Source organism: Oncorhynchus mykiss, chromosome 15 (assembly GCF_013265735.2).
Source record: "Oncorhynchus mykiss isolate Arlee chromosome 15, USDA_OmykA_1.1, whole genome shotgun sequence".
Lineage (NCBI taxonomy): Eukaryota > Metazoa > Chordata > Actinopteri > Salmoniformes > Salmonidae > Oncorhynchus > Oncorhynchus mykiss.
This window is the reverse complement of record NC_048579.1, coordinates 696,304-717,250: the sequence shown is the minus strand read 5'-3', so window position 1 is coordinate 717,250 and position 20,947 is coordinate 696,304. Positions and strand designations below refer to the sequence as shown.

The 20,947-nt window shown below is 44.9% G+C and overlaps 1 protein-coding gene across 1 annotated transcript in view; it reads left to right on the top strand.

Moving 5' to 3' along the window:
• The window catches only part of vipr1b (vasoactive intestinal peptide receptor 1), a 232,596-nt gene that overhangs the window by 88,143 nt on the left and 123,506 nt on the right, over positions 1-20,947 (top strand). Inside the window, 1 exon segment of the mRNA NM_001124642.1 lies at positions 2,607-2,726. Coding sequence (NP_001118114.2) covers positions 2,607-2,726 — 120 coding nt within the window.

The following is a 20,947-nucleotide window of genomic DNA, read 5'->3' as shown; positions in this document are numbered from 1 at the left end:
TGATTTGTTAAAAAAGTTTGAAATATCCAATAAATGTCGTTCCACTTCATGATTGTGTCCCACTTGTTGTTGATTCTTCACAAAAAAATACAGTTTTATATCTTTATGTTTGAAGCCTGAAATGTGACAAAAGGTCGCAAAGTTCAAGGGGGCCGAATACTTTCGCAAGGCACTGTACTTTAGAAAATAACAGATCTATACCACATTGGGTGAGGTGGGTTGCAGGAGAGTATGTTGAAGTTGAGGTTTTGGGAAAATATAAAAAAGATATGGGAAGAAAAAAAATATAAATATTTTTTAATAAACATAGGACAAGTCGAGCACAAATACGCCATCTTGGAAAATGATTGAAGAGATAATGTTATCTATGGAATCTATGTATGTCTCCATCTCTGTGGTATCTCTCCATAACTCTATCTCTTTGGTATTTTCCTATATCTCCATCTCTATGGTATCTCTCTATGTCTATTTCTTTAAGATATCTCTCTATAGCTCTGTGGTATCTTGCTATATCTCTATCTCTATGATATCTCTCTATATCTCTATCTCTATGTTATCTCTCTATCTCTGTGGTATCTCTCTATATCGCTATCTCTATGGGATCTATCTATATATCTATCTCTATGGTATCTCTCTATACCTCTATCTCTATGGTATCTCTCTATATCTCTATCTCAATAGTATCTCTCTTTATCTCTATCTCTATGGTATCTCTCTATATCTCTATCTCTATGGTATCTCTCTATATCTCTATCTCTCTGGTATCTATCTATATCTCTATATCTATGATATCTCTCTATATCTCTGTGGTATCTTTCTATATCTCTATTCTATGGTATTGCTCTATATCTCGATGGTATCTCTCTATATCTCTATCTCTATGGTATTGCTCTATATCTCTATGGCATTGCTCTATATCTCTATCTCTATGGTATTGCTCTATACCTCTATGGTATCTCTCTATATCTCTATTTCTATGGTATCTCTCTATATCTCTATCTCTATGTTATTGCTCTATATCTCTATGGTATCTCTCTATCTCTATGGTATCTCTCTATATCTCTATCTCTATTGTATCTCTCTATATCTCTATCTCTATGGTATCTCTCTATCTCTATGGTTTCTCTCTATATCTCTATCTCTATGGTATGTCACTATATCTCTTTTCTATGGTATTGCTCTATATCTCTATGGTTTCTCTCTATATACAGAAGATAGCTATATTTGGGAAAAGACCAAGTCCATATTATGGCATGAACAGCTAAAATAAGCAAAGAGAAACGACAGTCCATCATTACTTTAAGACATGAAGGTCAGTCAATCCTGATAATGTCAAGATCTTCGAGTTTCTTTAAGTGCATTCACAAAAACCATCACTCGCTATGATGAAACTGGCTCTCATCAGGTCCGCCACAGGAATGGAAGACCCAGAGTTACCTCTGCTGCAGAGGATAAGTTCATCAGAGTTACCAGACTTAGAAATTGCAGCCCAAATCAATGCTTCACAGAGTTCAAGTAACAGACACATGTCAACATCAACTGTTCACAGGAGACTGTTTGAATCAGGCCTTCATGGTTGAATTGCTGCAAAGAAACCACTACTAAAGGACACCAAAAAGAAGAAGAGACTTGCTTGGGCCAAGAAACATGAGCAATGGACATTAGACTGGTGGAAATCTGTCCTTTGGTCTGATGAGTCCACATTTAAAAATGTTGATTCCAAGCAGTGTGTCTTTGTGAGACGCAGAGTAGGTGAACGAATGATCTCCGCCTGTGTGGTTCCCACCGTGAAGTATGGAGGAGGAGGTGTGATGGTGTGGGGGTGTTTTGCTGGTGACACTGTGTGTGATTTATTTAGAATTCAAGGCACACTTAACGAGCATGGCTACCACAGCATTCTGCAGTGATACACCATCCCATCTGGTTTGCACTTAGTGGGACTATCATTTGTCAACAGGAAAATGACCCAAAACCAGCATCCAGGCTTTGTAAGGGCTATTTGACCAAGAAGGAGATTGATGGAGTGCTGCATCAGGTGACCTGGCCTCCACAATCACCTGACCTCAACCCAATTGAGATGGTTAGGGATGAGTTTGACCACAGATTGAAGGAAAAGCAGCCAACGAGTGCTCAGCATATGTGGGAACTCAACGCTGTTGGAAAAGCATTCCAGTTGAAGAGAATGCCAAGGTGTGTGCGAAGCTGTCATCAAGGCAAAGGGTGACATCTTTGAAGAATCTCAAATATACAATTTATTTGGATTTGTTTTTGGTTACTACATAATTCCATATGTGTTATTTCATAGTTTTGATGTCTTCACTATTATTCTACAATGTAGAAAATAGTCAAAGTAAAGAAAAATACTTGAATGAGTAGGTCTGTCCAAACTTTTGTTGTCTGCGAGCATGTGGTAGAGCTGGCAGGATAACTCTCTCTGTGTTGTGAATATTCTCATCTGGCTCCAGACACCATGGACAAACAGGCTGTTCTGTCTGTCTGTCTGTCTGTCTGTCTGTCTGTCTGTCTGTCTGTCTGTCTGTCTGTCTGTGTGTGTGTGTGTGTGTCTACAATAATCCTAATTTTCATGTCTCTCTTTCTCTGGGCAGGTTGTCAAGGGATGTGGGATATCATCGCTTGTTGGCCGTCTGCCAGGGTGGGAGAGGTCATCACAATCAAGTGTCCGAAGTACTTCAGTTACTTCTCTGACCATATAGTCAAACATAAAGGTAAACATTACTTCATGAAGGTAAATATTGCTTCTCCCACCATATAGTCAAATATAAAGGTAAACATTAATTATTATACAATACAGAATATGCAGAAAACAGAATATATCATAATGAATATATATAATACAGAATATACATATATCTACAGAATACAGAATATACAGAATACATAATATAAAGAATAAAGAATATGCAGAATATACAGAATACACAATATACATAATATAGAATATATAAAACAGAATATACAGAATACAGAGAATATGGAATGCAGAATACAGAATATACAAACTATATAATAAACAATATACAGACTACAGACACAGAATGTATATTAAATATAATATGCAGAATACAGAGAACACAGAATATAGAATACAGAATATACAGACTATATAATAAACAATATACAGAATACAGAGAGCTCAGAATATACAGCATTGTGTAACATTACCACGTTTTTATATTGAAAATTAGCGGAGCCAAGGACAACATACCTCGCTAGCTGAAGGTCAGGGAGAGGGAACATACCTCACTAGCTGAAGGTCAGGGAGAGGGAACACACCTCGCTAGCTGAAGGTCAGGGAGAGGGAACATACCTCACTAGCTGAAGGTCAGGAAGAGAGAACAATAGGAGCTAGCTGAAGTACAGGGAGAGGGAACATACCTCACTAGCTGAAGGTCAGGGAGAGAAAACAATAGGAGATAGCTGAAGGTCAGGGAGAGGGCACAATAGGAGCTAGCTGAAGGTCAGGGAGAGGGAACAATAGGAGCTAGCTGAAGGTCAGGGAGAGGGAACATACCTCGCTGGCTGAAGTACAGGGAGAGGGAGCAATAGGAGCTAGCTGAAGATCAGGGAGAGGGAACAATAGGAGCTAGCTGAAGGTCAGGGAGAGGGCACAATAGGAGCTAGCTGAAGGTCAGGGAGAGGGAACAATAGGAGCTAGCTGAAGGTCAGGGATAGGGAAAAATAGGAGCTTCAGCTAGCTCCTATTGTTCCCTCTCCCATTGAGTGACAGCTGCCAACACACTGACTCAACTCCAGCCACTTTAATAATGGGAATTGATGGGAAATGATGTAAAATATATCACTAGCCACTTTAAACAATGCTACCTTATATAATGTTACTTACCCTACATTATTCATCTCATATGTATATGTATATACTGTACTCTATCATCTACTGCATCTTTATGTAATACATGTATCACTAGCCACTTTAACTATGCCACTTTGTTTACATACTCATCTCATATGTATATACTGTACTCTATATCATCTACTGCATCTTTATGTAATACATGTATCACTAGCCACTTTAACTATGCCACTTTGTTTACATACTCATCTCATATGTATATACTTCACTCAATACCATCTACTGTATCTTGCCTATGCCGTTCTGTACCATCACTCATTCATATATCTTTATGTACATATTCTTTATCCCCTTACACATGTGTCTATAAGGTAGTAGTTTTGGAATTGTTAGCTAGATTACTTGTTGGTTATTACTGCATTGTCGGAACTAGAAGCACAAGCATTTCGCTACACTCGCATTAACATCTGCTAACCATGTGTATGTGACAAATACAATTTGATTTGATTTGATTTAGGAGCTAGCTGAAGGTCAGGGAGAGAGAACAAAAGGAGCTAGCTGAAGGTATACATCAACGAATTGGCGAGGGCGCCAGAACAGTCTGCAGCACCCGGCCTCACCCTACTAGAATCTAAAGTCAAATCTCTAAAGTTTTCTGATAATCTGGTGCTTCTGTCACCAACCAAGGAGGGCCTACAGCAGCGTCTAGATCTTCTGTACAGATTCTGTCAGACCTGGGCCCTGACAGTAAATCTCACTAAGACAAAAATAATGGTGTTCCAAAAAAGGTCCAGTTGCCAGGACAACAAATTCCATCTAGACACCGTTGCCCGAGAGCACACAAAAAACTATATACATAAACAACTTCCACAAAGCTGTGAACGATCTGAGAGACAAGGCAAGAAGGGCCTTCTATGCCATCAAAAGGAACATAAAATTCGACATACCAATTAGGATCTGGCTAAAAATACTTGAATCAGTTATAGAACCCATTGCCCTTTATGGTTGTGAGGTCTGGGGTCCGCTCACCAACCAAGAATTCACTAAATGAAGCAAACACCAAATTGAGACTCTGCAAATAGAATTCTGCAAACATATCCTCTGTGTACAATGTTGAACACCAAATAATGTATGCAGAGTCCCCAGGACAGAAACACAATTAAACCCAACCAAATCATGAGAAAACAACAATATAATTACTTGACATATTGGAAAGAATTAACAAAAAAACAGAGCAAACTAGAATGCTATTTGGCCCTAAACAGAGAGTACACAGTGGCAGAATACCTGACTACTGTGACTGACCCAAATGTAATTTCTTGACGCTACCCATCCCTTGCGGGATAATTGTCATCAGCAGCCGCTGAATAGCATAGTGCCTCAGTCAAATAATATTACTAAAAATATTCATATTCATGAAATCACAAGTGCAATATTGCAAAACACAGTTTAGCCTTTTGTTAATCCACCTGTCGTCTCAGATTTTGAAATTATGCTTTACAGCGAAAGCAATCCAAGCGTTTGTGTAAGTTTATCGATCGCATGACAAAACATTAAGTACACTTAGCATCAGGTAGCTTGGTCACAATCAGAAAAGCAATCAAATTAATCGGTTACCTTTGATGATCTTCAGATGTTTTCACTCACGAGACTCCCAGTTACACAACAAATGTTCATTTTGTTCCATAAAGATTATTTTTATATCCAAAATACCTCCATTTGTTTGTCGCGTTATGTTCAGAAATCCACAGGAAAGAGCGGCCACGACAACGCAGACAAATTCCAAATAGTTTCCATAATGTCCACAGAAACATGTCAAACGTTTTTTATAATCAATCCTCAGGTTGTTTTTAAAATATATTATCGAAAATACACTGCTCAAAAAAATAAAGGGAACACTTAAACAACACAATGTAACTCCAAGTCAATCACACTTCTGTGAAATCAAACTGTTCCTATGCTTCCTGGCTGATGTTTTGGTCACTTTTGAATGCTGGCGGTGCTTTCACTCTAGTGGTAGCATGAGACGGAGTCTACAACCCACACAGGTGGCTCAGGTAGTGCAGCTCATCCAGGATGGCACATCAATGCGAGATGTGGCAAGAAGGTTTACTGTGTCTGTCAGCATGGTGTCCAGAGCATGGAGGCGCTACCAGAAGACAGGCCAGTACATCAGGAGACGTGGAGGAGGCCGTAGGAGGGTAACAACCAAGCAGCAGGACAGCTACCTCCGCCTTTGTGCAAGGAGGAGCAGGAGGAACACTGCCAGAGCCCTGCAAAATGACCTCCTGCAGGCCACAATATGTCATTGAACCAATTGCACTTCATGGCAGCAAGGTGTGGGGTCCACTTGCAAAACAAGATTTCATCAAATGGGACAAACACCCCATTGAAAGAGTTCTGTAAGATTCTCCTACATGTCCAGAGGAAAATTACAAACAATGCATGCATGGCAGAATTAGGTCAATATCCACTAATAATAAAAACTCAAAAAAGAGCAATTAAGTTTTGGAAACATCTAAAATACAGTGACCCCCTCTCATATCATTACCAAGCCCTGCAATGCCAAGAGCTGAGCAAAGAAAAGAGTCCCCTCATCCAGCTGGTCCTGGGGCTGAGTTCACTAACCTGTTCTACTAACACACTGAAGCCTCAGGACCAGAACATCCAATCAATCAGAATAAACCAAATTACAACACAGTCAAAACAAAACTATATTGCTTACTGGGAAACACAAGCACAAACACAAAGCAAAATGCAGTGCTATCTGGCCCTAAATCGACTGTACACCGTGGCTAAATATTTGACCATGGTTACTGATCAAAACCTTAGAAAAACCTTGACAAAGTACAGGCTCAGTGAGCACAGCCTTGCCATTGAGAAGGGTAGACACAGGAAAACCTGGCTCCCTGTAGAGGAAAGGCAACCACTGCACAACAGCAGAACAACAGCAGAACCTGAGACGGAGCTGCAAAAATATAAAACAATTAGAGAGTGTCATTTTCCCAAATTTGAAGTTTCAAAGACCTCTCTGATGAGGATAGGCTACCCGTCCTGTTGGGGGAGGATGCAGAGAGCTGTGGGTTGGCAGCGCACTACATTGCTGCCTGCCATGAGATGAGGGACACTGTCTGACAGACCAATCAACCTGCACATGTCCTCTACTGTATACTTATTGTTATTGTTGAATGTATGGTTATTTTGACACTTGGTTATTGTTGTTACTGTTGTCCCGTTGACAATTTGAATCTCATTTTTATTTATTTTTTATATTGTAAATATCCAAAATAAGCTTTGGCAATATGTACATTGTTATGTCATGCCAATAAAGCGAATTGAATTGAATTGAGAGAGAGAGGGGTAGAGAGAGAGAGGTAGAGAGAAAGAGATAGACAGTAAGAGAGAGATATAGAGAGGGGTAGAGAGAGGGGTAGAGAGAGAGAGAGGGGTAGAGGGAGGTAGAGAGAGAGCGGGTAGAGAGAGGGGTAGAGAGAGAGAGAGGGGTAGATGTAGAGAGGGAGAGAGAGGTAGAGAGCGAGAGAGGGGTAGAGAGAGAGAGGTAGAGAGAAAGAGATAGACAGTAAGAGAGAGGTAGAGAGAGAGGGGTAGAGAGAGAGAGAGAGGGGTAGAGGTAAAGAGAGAGGTAGAGAGAGAGAGGGAGGTAGAGAGAGAGAGCGGGTAGAGCGAGAGAGAGGGAGAGAGAGAAAGAGGGGTAGAGAGAGAGGGGTAGAGAGAGAGGGGTAGAGAGAGAGAGGGAGGTAGAGAGAGAGAGGGGTAGAGAGAGAGGTAGAGAGAAAGAGAGAGAGGTAGAGAGAGAGGGGTAGAGAGAGAGAGGGGTAGAGGTAAAGAGAGAGAGGTAGAGAGAGAGAGGGAGGTAGAGAGAGAGCGGATAGAGCGAGAGAGAGGGAGAGAGAGAGGGGTAGAGAGAGGGGTAGAGAGAGAGAGGGAGGTAGAGAGAGAGAGAGCGGGTAGAGCGAGAGAGAGGGGTAGAGAGAGAGGGGTAGAGAGAGAGAGGGAGGTAGAGAGAGAGAGGGGTAGAGAGAGAGGTAGAGAGAAAGAGAGAGAGGTAGAGAGAGAGGGGTAGAGAGAGAGAGGGGTAGAGGTAAAGAGAGAGAGGTAGAGAGAGAGAGGGAGGTAGAGAGAGAGCGGATAGAGCGAGAGAGAGGGAGAGAGAGAGGGGTAGAGAGAGAGGGGTAGAGAGAGAGAGGGAGGTAGAGAGGGGTAGAGAGAGAGAGGTAGAGAGACAGAGAGGGAGGTAGAGAGAGAGAGAGAGAGAGGGGTAGAGAGAGCGAGAGAGAGAGAGAGGGGTAGAGAGAGAGAGGGGTAGAGAGAGAGGGAGGTAGAGAGAGAGGGGTAGAGAGAGAGGGAGGTAGAGCGAGAGGGAGGTAGAGAGAGAGAGGTAGAGAGAGATAGAGGGAGGTAGAGAGAGAGAGAGAGAGAGAGAGAGGTAGAAAGAGAGAGGGGCAGAGAGAAAGAGGGGCAGAGAGAGGTAGAGAGAGAGAGAGAGAGAGAGGTAGAGACAGAGAAATGGGACATGGGAGCAGTGTAGGCTTCAGGAGATACTGCGGTCATGTAGAGAACCACAAAGGACTTGAGCAGCTGACATCATCACACATCCTCATCTATTCCCTGCTTTATTTATAGACTGTTGAAAAATTTACATGTAAACTGCAAGTCTTATGAAATATGAATGGTGCTGTGTGTTTGTGTAACAGATGTTAATTGTACTCTCCTTGCGTTGTGTTTTGTTCAAATAAATCACCCCAGCCAGTGGTCCCAGTTGAGCAATATTTATTATCTGTAGTTAAACAGGAAACAGCACCTTAGTTGTGCCGGGCTTAATGATGTTGATGGCTGACGATGGTAAAATCTGTAGCACGAAAACAACTGTGTTAGCAATGGGCTAATGTGACCATTACGTCGGTGCATGCTAACTAACACAGTCATATACAGCAATCATATACCAAAGCACATCCCAGAAAGCCCCTCAATCCCTAACAGGTACCATATACCCACACAAATATAAATGAGTAACGTACAGCAAACTTGTACACATTGTAAAATATAACATAGAAACCAGTATTCAGAGCGTGACCTACCCCTTGCATCACATTTTCATACTGGGGAGACCTGACGTTCGCGATCTCCCCCTATCTGCAAGCGGGGCCAATCACAACACGCCCTATTGTCATTGAACCCACCAATTAGAATGCTTGAACACTAAACACACCTTTAAAGGCAAGTGGAAACCTAACCAACCCTGTTAAATCTGGTAACAGTTGATTTAAAGGTCTTTATAGACAAACTATTAATAACTAGCTTTGAACCAGAACTTCAGATAATGTCTTACGATTTGGCAGGTAGCCGCCCTCTACTCCAGCAGCTCCCTAACTAAGCCATGTGTTCCTTCTCCATTGTAACCTCTCCAAACTAACATGGTGAATTCTGGCCCTCTGGGAAGGACTGGCAGGCGAGGTCACTGTCTCCCCAAAGTCGAGAGGCAAGTGAACAGATTCACTAGAAAACAGCAGATGCACAGCGTAGGATGCACTCAAAACCCCCATGTATTGGCTCAACATGAGAGTGGCATCAGAGTGGCATCAGAGTGGCATCAGAGTGGCATCAGAGTGGCATCAGTGGCATCAGAGTGGCATCAGTGGCATCAGAGTGGCATCAGAGCGGCATCAGTGGCGTCAGAGTGGCATCATAGCGGCATCAGAGGCATCAGAGTGGCATCAGAGCGGCATCAGAGCGGCATCAGAGAGGCATCAGAGCGGCATCAGAGTGGCGTCAGAGTGGCACCAGAGTGGCATCAGAGTGGCATCAGAGTGGCATCACTGGCATCAGAGCGGCATCAGTGGCATCAGTGGCATCAGAGCGGCATCAGAGTGGCGTCAGGGCGGCATCAGTGGCATCAGAGCGGCATCAGAGCGGCATCAGTGGCATCAGAGTGGCATCAGTGGCATCAGAGTGGCATCAGTGGCATCAGAGCGGCATCAGTTGCATCAGAGTGGCATCAGTGGCATCAGAGTGGCATCAGTGGCATCAGAGCGGCATCAGTGGCATCAGAGCGGCATCAGTGGCATCAGAGCGGCATCAGTGGCATCAGCGGCATCAGTGGCATCAGAGTGGCATCAGAGCGGCATCAGAGCGGCATCAGAGTGGCATCAGAGCGGCATCAGAGTGGCGTCAGAGTGGCACCAGAGTGGCATCAGAGTGGCATCAGAGTGGCATCACTGGCGTCAGTGGCATCAGAGTGGCATCAGAATGGCATCAGAGTGGCATCAGTGGCTTCAGAGTGGCATCAGAGTGGCATCAGTGGCTTTAGAGTGGCATCAGAGCGGCATCAGAGTGGCATCAGAGCGGCATCAGAGTGGCATCAGAGCGGCATCAGTGCGGCATCAGTGGCATCAGAGTGGCATCAGTGGCATCAGAGGCATCAGAGCGGCATCAGAGTGGCATCAGAGCGGCATCAGTGGCAGGGCTAGTCAGAGATAAATCCATGTGGACATCAAGTAGATCCATCTGGTTAAAACTTAAACTATTCCCTTTTTACATTTCATGATATAAATAGACCTTAGTTCATTTATATTCTGCTCCTGTCTGTTAAAATGATGGAAATGTATTTAATTATTGTCATTCTGTTGAAATAATAAAAGCACTGTTTTGAGCCTAGAAATGTACTTACAATCAGATAACACAATCACAAACTTAATTTGTTGATAAGTCTTAGAATGAACTTTTTAATATCTGAGAAAGAACCAGGTTTCTGACGAGATGGAAATGTATTTTCCCGAGGTGGCGTCATGAACTCAATTGTAGGAATCAAAGTCTGATTGGACGACTGCTGCTGCTGATTCAGCCACTAAAGGCTTGTCTAATTTGGTAGTATTTTTTGTGTTTTGTGTTGCGGTTTTGAATTATTTCCCCTGTAGTTGAGTCAGCGTAGTGTTTCCAGGGACCTTGGTCTGTAATGAGGTTCCACTCAGAGAGACATAATCAACCTGCCACTGCTAATATCCATCCAGTCTATACCTGGCCTTCTACTGCTGAGTTAACAATGAAATACCTCACCATGCTTCGTCATGACCACACACATCTTACCTTGTGGGGTTTTTCGAGACCCTATTCAAAACCATTGCATGTCATTTCTACTGCAAGTCCAGTTTCATACCTGGCCTGTATGTTTCTCACAGCAGAAAGAGCAGGATGAAACTGTTGTTGTGGAGCTAATGGCCGATGTTGTTCTGAGAGTACGGACTGGTGAAGACTTTAGATCCATGTCCCAGATCCTTACTGACGGCCAAACGGAAGACTTCCAATCAGTCTGAAATAGAGTCTCTAATCCTTGACAGAGCAGTAGCAGTAATAGGAGAACCACGTTGACTTAACCATGAGGGATTAGACGCAGTCTGTTAATACATCAGACAGGAGGGGTGTTACACTGCTACACAGTGTTAAACCTCTGTGGTTCTGTCTCTATAGTGTTAAACCTCTGTGGTTCTGTCTCTATAGTGTTAAACCTCTGTGGTTCTGTCTCTATAGTGTTAAACCTCTGTGGGCCTGTCTCTATGGTGTTAAACCTCTGTGGGCCTGTCTCTATGGTGTTAAACCTCTGTGGTTCTGTCTCTATAGTGTTAAACCTCTGTGGGCCTGTCTCTATGGTGTTAAACCTCTGTGGTTCTGTCTCTATGGTGTTAAACCTCTGTGGTTCTGTCTCTATAGTGTTAAACCTCTGTGGGCCTGTCTCTATGGTGTTAAACCTCTGTGAGCCTGTCTCTATGGTGTTAAACCTCTGTGGGCCTGTCTCTATGGTGTTAAACCTCTGTGGTTCTGTCTCTATGGTGTTAAACCTCTTTGGGCCTGCCTCTACAGTGTTAAACCTCTTTGGGCCTGCCTCTACAGTGTTAAACCTCTATGGGCCTGTCTCTACAATGTTAAACCTCTCTGGGCCTGCCTCTATAGTGTTAAACCTCTCTGGGCCTGCCTCGATAGTGTTAAACCTCTGTGGGCCTGTCTCTACAGTGTTAAACCTCTGTCGGCCTGTCTCTATGGTGTTAGACCTCTGTGGACCTGTCTCTACAATGTTAAACCTCTCTGGGCCTGCCTCTATAGTGTTAAACCTCTGTGGGCCTGCCTATATAGTGTTAAACCTCTCTGGGCCTGTCTCTATGGTGTTAGACCTCTGTGGGTCTGCCTCTACAGTGTTAAACCTCTGTGGGCCTGTCTCTATGGTGTTAGACCTCTGTGGACCTGTCTCTATAGTGTTAAACCTCTTTGGGCCTGCCTCTACAGTGTTAAAACTCTGTGGGCCTGTCTCTATGGTGAAAGGATTTGATATTGAGATAAAAACGGTTACGTTGGACCTTTAGTACACACACACCAACAGTAACAAACAGACAGACAGAGAACTAGTCAACCAGTCATTGAACCAGTCAACCATTCATTGAACCAGTCAACCAGTCAGTGAACCAGTCAACCAGTCAGTGAACCTGTCATGAACGTTGTTGTAAGAATCGGACCAAAATGCAGCGTGGTTTGGGTTCATCATCTTTATTACGTGTACTGGCAAAAAACAATAAAGAACAAACGAACGTGAAGTTATGCAGTGCTTAAGGCAACTATACACAAACAAGATACCACAACAAACAGGTGGGAAAAGGCTGCCTAAGTATGATCCCAAATCAGAGACAACAATAGACAGCTGCCTCTGATTGGGAACCATACCAAGCCAACCTAGAAATTAAGAAACTAGAATGCCCACCCTAGTCACACCCTGACCTAACCAAAATAGAGAATAAAGGATCTCTAAGGTTGTGACAGTACCCCCTCCTCAAAGGTGTGGACTCCGGCTGCAAAACCTGACTCTATAGGGAAGAGTCCGAGTGGGCATCTAGCTTCGGTGGCAGCTCCGGTGCGGGACGTAGACCCCGCTCCACTCGCGGATCCGCTCACTTTGGTGGCGACTCTGGTGCGTGGATCGTCGCCGGAGGAACCGGACCGTGGATCGTCGCCGGAGGAACCGGACCGTGGATCGTCGCCAGAAGCTCCGGACTGGGAACCCTCGCAGGGGGCTCCGGACTAGAAACCCTCGCAGGAGGCTCTGGACTAGGAACCCTCGCAGGAGGCTCTGGACTGGGACCCTCGCAGGAGGCTCTGGAATAGGAACCCTCAGTGGAGGCTCCGGACTGGCAACCCTCGCATGGGGCTCCGGACTAGAAACCCTCGCAGGAGGCTCTGGACTAGAAACCATCGCAGGAGGCTCTGGACTAGGAACCCTCACTGGAGAGTCTGGACTGGGAACCCTCGCAGGAGGCTCTGGACCATGGATCATCACTGGAGGCTCCGGGCTATGGATCATCACTGGAGGCTCCGGACTGGGAACTGTCGCTGGAAGCTCCGGACTGCAGACCGGCGCTGGAGACTCTGGACTGCAGACCATCGCTGGAGGCTCTGGACTGTAGACTGTCGCTGGAGGCCTGGTGCATGGAGCTGGCACAGGGCGTACCAGGCTGGGGAGACGCACTGGAGGCCTGGTGCGTGGAGCTGGCACAGGGCGTACCAGGCTGTGGAGGCGCACTGGAGGTCTGGAGCGTAGAGCTGGCACAATGTGTCCTAGACAGATGACAACCTTTGCACGGCAAGTGCGGGGGGCTGGCACAGGACACACTGGGCTGTGGAGGCGCACTGGAGGTCTGGAGCGTAGAGCTGGCACAACGTGACCTGGACCGATGGCAACCTTCACACGACAAGTGCGGAGAGCTGGCACAAGATGCACCGGTCTGTAGAGGCGCACTGGAGACACGGTGTGTAGAACCGGCACACATTGTACCGGAACGATGACACGCTCCTCAAAGCAAGTGCGGAGAGCTGGCACAGCACGTACTGTGCTGGGGAGGCGCACTGGAGACACGGTGCGTAGAACCGGCACACATTGTACCGGAACGATGACACGCTCCTCAAAGCAAGTGCGGAGAGCTGGCACAGGACGTACTGGGCTGTGGAGGCGCACCAGAGACCTGGTGCGTGGAGCCGGCACAGATGGTACCGGACAGATGACACGCTCCTTCGGGACGAATACGGGGAGGTGACACAGGTGGCATTGGACGGCTAACACGCTCCTCAGGGCGAATGTCTCGCCTCCCCAGCCAAACCAACAGCTCTTCCGCTTCACTCTCTTCACATTTCGCCAACCACTCCTCGAAGGTCTCTATCTCACCCCTCTGTTCACTCTCTTTCAATCTATCCAACGCTTCCTCCATGGTCTCTAACTCACTCCTCAGCGTCGCCGACCACCCCGTGTGCCCCCACCCACCAAAAAATTGAGGCTGCTTCTTGGGCCTACGTCGTGGCCGCGAACCCCGATGTCGTCGCTTTCCCTCCTTCGCTGCTTCCACCTGCTTCCATGACAGGCTTTTGTCTCCTGCCATTATTTCATTCCAAGTCCAGGGTGTCCTCCACTCCTGGCTCTCCTCCCAGGCCCAGGATCTCTGCTTCTCCTGGGCATGCTGCTTGGTCCGTTGGTGGTGGGATCTTCTGTCACGAACGTTTTTCAAAGAATCTGACAAAAATGCAGCGTGGTTTGGGTTCATCATCTTTATTACCTGAACCGGCAAAAAACAATAAAGAACAAACTAACGTGAAGTTATGCAGTGCTCAAGGCAATTATACACAAACAAGATCCCACAACAAACAGGTGGGAAAAGGCTGCCTAAATATGATCCCAAATCAGAGACAACAATAGACAGCTGCCTATGATTGGGAACCATACCAAGCCAACCTAGAAATAAAGAAACTAGAATGCCCACCCTAGTCACACCCCGACCTAACCAAAATAGAGAATAAAGGATCTCTAAGGTCGGGGCGTGACAGAAACAGTCAGTGAACCAGTCAACCAGTCAGTGAACCAGTCAACCAGTCAGAGAACCAGTCAACCAGTCAGTAAACCAGTCAGTGAACCAGTTAACCAGTCAGTTAACCAGTCAACCAGTCAGAGAACCAGTAAACCAGTCAGTTAACCAGTCAACCAGTCAGTGAACCAGTTAACCAGTCAGTTAACCAGTCAACCAGTCAGAGAACCAGTCAACCAGTCAGTAAACCAGTCAGTGAACCAGTCAGCCAGTCAGTTAACCAGTCAACCAGTCAGAGAACCAGTCACCCAGTCAGAGAACCAGTCACCCAGGTAGAGAACCAGTCACCCAGGCAGAGAACCAGTCACCCAGGCAGAGAACCAGTCACCCAGGCAGAGAACCAGTCAACCAGTCAGAGAACCAGTCACCCAGGCAGAGAACCAGTCACCCGGGCAGAGAACCAGTCACCCAGGCAGAGAACCAGTCACCCCAGTCAGAGAACCAGTCACCCAGGCAGAGAACCAGTCACCCAGTCAGAGAACCAGTCACCCAGTCAGAGAACCAGTCAACCAGTCAGAGAACCAGTCAACAAGTCAGAGAACCAGTCAACCAGTCAGAGAACCAGTCACCCAGTCAGAGAACCAGTCACCCAGTCAGAGAACCAGTCACCCAGGCAGAGAACCAGTCAACCAGTCAGAGAACCAGTCAACCAGTCAGTAAACCAGTCAGTGAACCAGTCAGCCAGTCAGTTAACCAGTCAACCAGTCAGAGAACCAGTCACCCAGGCAGAGAACCAGTCAACCAGGCAGAGAACCAGTCACCCAGGCAGAGAACCAGTCACCCAGGCAGAGAACCAGTCAACCAGTCAGAGAACCAGTCAACCAGTCAGTAAACCAGTCAGTGAACCAGTCAGCCAGTCAGTTAACCAGTCAACCAGTCAGAGAACCAGTCACCCAGGCAGAGAACCAGTCACCCAGGCAGAGAACCAGTCACCCAGGTAGAGAACCAGTCACCCAGGCAGAGAACCAGTCACCCAGTCAGAGAACCAGTCACCCAGCTCTTCCTCTCAGCAGGCTGTCTGATGTGTTCTCCACCATGCTATGCCAGCTGGAAACACATCCAGGTCCTCCAGTCTCTTTTCTCTCGTTTTCTTTATTTTCTTCTTCTTCCTGTCTATATCTCTCTTCCTGTCTCTATCTCTCTTCCTGTCTCTATCTCTCTTCCTGTCTCTATCTCTCTTCCTGTCTCTATCTCTCTTCCTGTCTCTATCTCTCTTCCTGTCTCTATCTCTCTTCCTGTCTCTGTCTCTCTTCCTGTCTCTATCTCTCTTCCTGTCTCTATCTCTCTTCCTGTCTCTGTCTCTCTTCCTGTCTCTATCTCTCTTCTTGTCTCTGTCTCTCTTCCTGTCTCTGTCTCTCTTCCTGTCTCTATCTCTCTTCCTGTCTCTATCTCTCTTCCTGTCTCTGTCTCTCTTCCTGTCTCTATCTCTCTTCCTGTCTCTATCTCTCTTCCTGTCTCTATCTCTCTTCCTGTCTCTATCTCTCTTCCTGTCTCTATCTCTCTTCCTGTCTCTATCTCTCTTCCTGTCTCTATCTCTCTTCCTGTCTCTGTCTCTCTTCCTGTCTCTATCTCTCTTCCTGTCTCTGTCTCTCTTCCTGTCTCTATCTCTCTTCTTGTCTCTGTCTTGCAGGTTCAAATTATCCTGGAGACAGAGCTGAGAAGTTTCCTCTAGACTGGCTATATTGTAAAACAATTTAGGAAAACAAAAATGTGCTTTTTGGTCTTAATGTAAGGTTAGGGTTAGGTTTAAAATCAGAATGTATAACTTTGGGGCTAGGCCAGCTACTGACCACTATCCAGAGCTGCCTCCAGGAGAATATTGATCCCAATAAATGCCAACCTAGTTCTCAAATCAATTTAAGGGCTTTATTGGCATGGGACACATATAGTTAACATTGCCAAAGCAAGTGAAATAGATCATTAACAAAAGTGAAATAAACAATATTAAATGAACAGTAAACATTACACTCACACAAAATGTCATATGTCTATGTACAGTGTTGTAATGATGTGCAAAGTACAAAAGGGAAAATAAATAAACATAAATATGGCTCTGTGTAATTCTAGGGAAATATGTGTTTCTAATAGGATCATACATTTGGCAGGAGGTTAGGAAGTGCACCTCAGTTTCCACCCAATTTTGTGGGCAGTTTGCACATTGCCTGTCTTCTCTTGAGTGCCAGGTCTGCCTACGGCGGCCTTTCTCAATAGCAATGCTATAATCACTAAGTCTGTACATAATCAAAGCGTTCCATACTTTTGGGTCAGTCACAGTGGTCAGGTATTCTGTCACGGTGTACTCTCTGCTTAGGGCCAAAAATCATTCTAGTTTGCTCTGTTTTTTTGTTAATTCTTTCCAATATGTCAAGTAATTATCTTGTTGTTTTCTCATGATTCGGTTGTGTCTAATTGTGTTTCTGTCCTGGGGCTCTGTGGGGTCTGTTTGTGTTTGTGAACAGACCCCCAGGACCAGCTTGCTTTGGGGACTCATTTCCAGGTTCATCTCTCTGTAGGTGATGGCTTTGTTATGGAAGGTTTGGGAATCGGTTTCTTTAAGGTGGTAGAATTTAACTGCTCTGTATTATGATCATTAGTGGGTATCGACCTAATTCTGCTCTGCATCATTTGGTGTTTTACGTTGTACACAGAGGATATTTTTACAGAATTCTGCATGCAGAGTCTCAATTTGGTGATTGTCCCATTTTGTGAATTCTTGGTTAGTGAGCGGACCCCAGACCTCACAACCATAAAGGGCAATGGGTTCTATAACTGATTCAAGTATTTTTAGCCAAATCCTAATTGGTATGTCGAATGCTATGTTCCTTTTGAAGGCGTAGAAGCACTTCTTGCCTTGCCTCTCAGATTGTTCACAGCTTTGTGGAAGTTACTTGTGGTGCTGATGTTTAGGCCGAGGTATGTATAGTTTTTTGTGTGCTCTAGGGCAGTGGTTCCCAAATGTTTTATAGTCCCGTACCCCTTCAAACATTCAACCTCCAGCTGCATATCCCCTCTAGAACCAGGGTCAGCGCACTCTCAAATGTTGTTTTTTTGCCATCATTGTCTTTGCCACACACGCTATACGATACATTTATTAAACATAAGAATGAGTGTGAGTTTTTGTCACAACACGGCTCGTGGGAAGTGACAAAGAGCTCCTATAGGACCAGAGCACAAATAATAATATAACAATAATCAATCATTTAGCTCTTCATTTAGCCATCTTACATATACAACTTTATTTGTTAATCGAAAATGGTGAATAACTCACCACAGGTTAATGAGAAGGGTGTGCTTGAAAGGATGCACATAACTCTGCAATGTTGGGTTTTATTGGAGAGAGTCTCAGTCTTAAATCATTTTCCACACACAGTCTTTGCCTGTATTTATTTGTCATGCTAGTGAGGGCCGAGAATCCACTATCACATAGGTACGTGGTTGCAAAGGGCATCAGTGTCTTAACAGCGTGATTTGCCAAGGCAGGAAACTCTGAGCACAGCCCAATCCAGAAATCTCATGTTGCAATTTCGATGAGACTCTCTTGTTCAGATATCGGTAAGTGGACTGAAGGCAGGGCATGAAAGGGATAACGAATCCAGTTGTTTGTGTCACATTTAACATTGTCCATAAGCTTGAGTTCATTTGCACACAAAAAAATCATACAATGATGGAAAGACCTGTGTGTTGTCCTTGTTAATGCAGACAGAGTGGAGCTACAACTTCTTAATCATAGCCTCAATATTGTCCCGCACATTGAATATAGTTGCAGAGAGTCCCTGTAATACTAGATTCAGATCATTCAGGTGAGAAAAAACATCACCCAGACAGGCCAGTTGTGTGATGAACTCGTCATCATGCAAGCAGTCAGACAAGTGAAAATTATGGTCAGTAAAGAAAACTTTAAGCTCGTCTCTCAATTCAAAACAACGTGGCAATACTGTTCCCCCTGATAACCAGCACACCTATGTATTTTGTAAAAGCATGGTTGCTGCCCATTTATTTATTTATTTTATTTCACCTTTATTTAACCAGGTAGGCCAGTTGAGAACAAGTTCTCATTTTCAACTGCGACCTGGCCAAGATAAAGCAAAGCAGTGCGACCCAAACAACACAGTTACACATTGGATAAACAAACGTATAGTCAATAACACAACAGAAAAATATATATACAATGTGTGCAAATGTAGTAAGATTAGGGAGGTAAGGCAATAAATAGGCCATTGTGGCAAAATAATTACAATTTAGCAGTTAAACACTGGAGTGATAGATATAAGATTAATGTGCAAGTAGAGATACTGGGGTGAAAAGGAGAAAAAATAAATAACAATATGGGGATGAGGTAGTTGGGTGGGCTGTTTACAGTTGGGCTGTGTAGTGGTGCAATGATCGGTAAGCTGCTCTGACAGCTGATGCTTAAAGTTAGTGAGGGAGATATAAGACTCCAGCTTCAGTGATGTTTGCAATTCGTTCCAGTCATTGGCAGCAGAGAGCTGGAAGGAAAGGCAGCCAAAGGAGGAATTGGCTTTGGTGATGACCAGTGAAATAAACCTATTGGAGCGCGTGCTACGGGTGGGTGCTGCTATGGTTACCAGTGAGCTGAGATAAGGCAGGGATTTACCTAGCAAAGACTTATAGATGACCTGGAGACATTGTGTTTGGCGACGAATATAAAGCGAGGGCCAGCCAATGAGAGCAGTGGTGGATAGTGTATGGGGCTTTGGTAACGAAACGGATTGCACTGTGATAGATTGCATCCAATTTGCTGAGTAGAGTGTCAATTACATCGCCAAAGTCAAGGATCGGTAGGATAGTCAGTTTTACAAGGGTATGTTCGGCAGCATGAGTGAAGGATGCTCTGTTGCGAAATAGGAAGCCGATTCTAGATTTAATTTTGGATTGGAGATGTTTAATATGAGTCTGGAAGGAGAGTTTACAGTCTAACCAGACATCTAGCTATTTTTAGTCGTCCACATATTCTAAGTCAGAACCATCCAGAGTAGTGATGCTAGACGGGCGGGCGGGTGAGGGCAGTGAAGCTTGTCTGGAAGTTTGTTAACACAGTGTCCAAAGAAGGGCCAGAATTATACAGAATGGTGTCGTCTGCGTACAGGTGGTTCAGAGAGTCACCAGCAGCAAGAGCGACATCATTGATGTATACAGAGAAAAGAGTCGGCCCAAGAATTGAACCCTGTGGCACCCCCATAGAAACTGCCAGAGGTCCGGACAACAGGCCCTCCGATTTGACACAATGGAACTCTATCTGAGAAGTAGTTGGTGGTAAATGATTTAATTTGGTTGCTTTTCTTATTTTTGTGAAAATGTTGCCTGCTGCCAGCACAGCCTAGCATAGCATTATGCCATGCTAAACTTACACAAATGCTTGTCTAGCGTTGGCTGTAACGCATATTTTGAAAATCTGAGATGACAGTGTTGTTAACAAAAGGCTAAGCTTGTGTTTCAATATATTTATTTCATTTCATTTGCGATTTTCATGAATAGGAAACGTTGCGTTATGGTAATGAGCTTGAGGCTATGATTACGCTCCCGGATACGGGATTGCTCGACGCTAGAGGTTAAAGAATAACCAGGCATCCTCTACTGACGGAATGAGGTCAATATCCTTCCAGGATACCCGAGCCAGGTTGATTAGAAAGGCCTGCTCACTGAAGTGTTTTAGGGAGCATTGACAGGGATGAGGGGTGGCCGTTTGACCGCAGACCCATTACGGACGCAGGCAATGAGGCAGTGATCGGTGAGATCCTGGTTGAAGACAGCAGAGGTGTGTTTAGAGGGAAGGCTGGTCAGGATTATATCTATGAGGGTGCTCGTGTTTATGGATTTAGGGTTGTACCTGGTGGGTTCCTTGATAATTTGTGTGAGATTGAGGGCATCTAGCTTAGATTGTAGGATGGCCGGGGTGATAAGCATATCCCAGTTTAGGTCACCTAACAGTACAAACTCTGAAGATAAATGGGGGACAATTAATTCACATATGGTGTCCAGGGCACAGCTGGGGGCTGGGGAGTGTGTGTGTGGGGGGGGAGGGGGGGGGTCTATAGCAAGCGGCAACAGTGAGAGACTTATTTCTGGACAGTTGGATTTTTAAAAGTAGATGATCGAACTGTTTGGGGACAGACCTGGATATTATGACAGAGTCTCTGCAGTAGATTGCAACTCCACCCCCTTTGGCAGTCCTAACTTGACGGAAAAT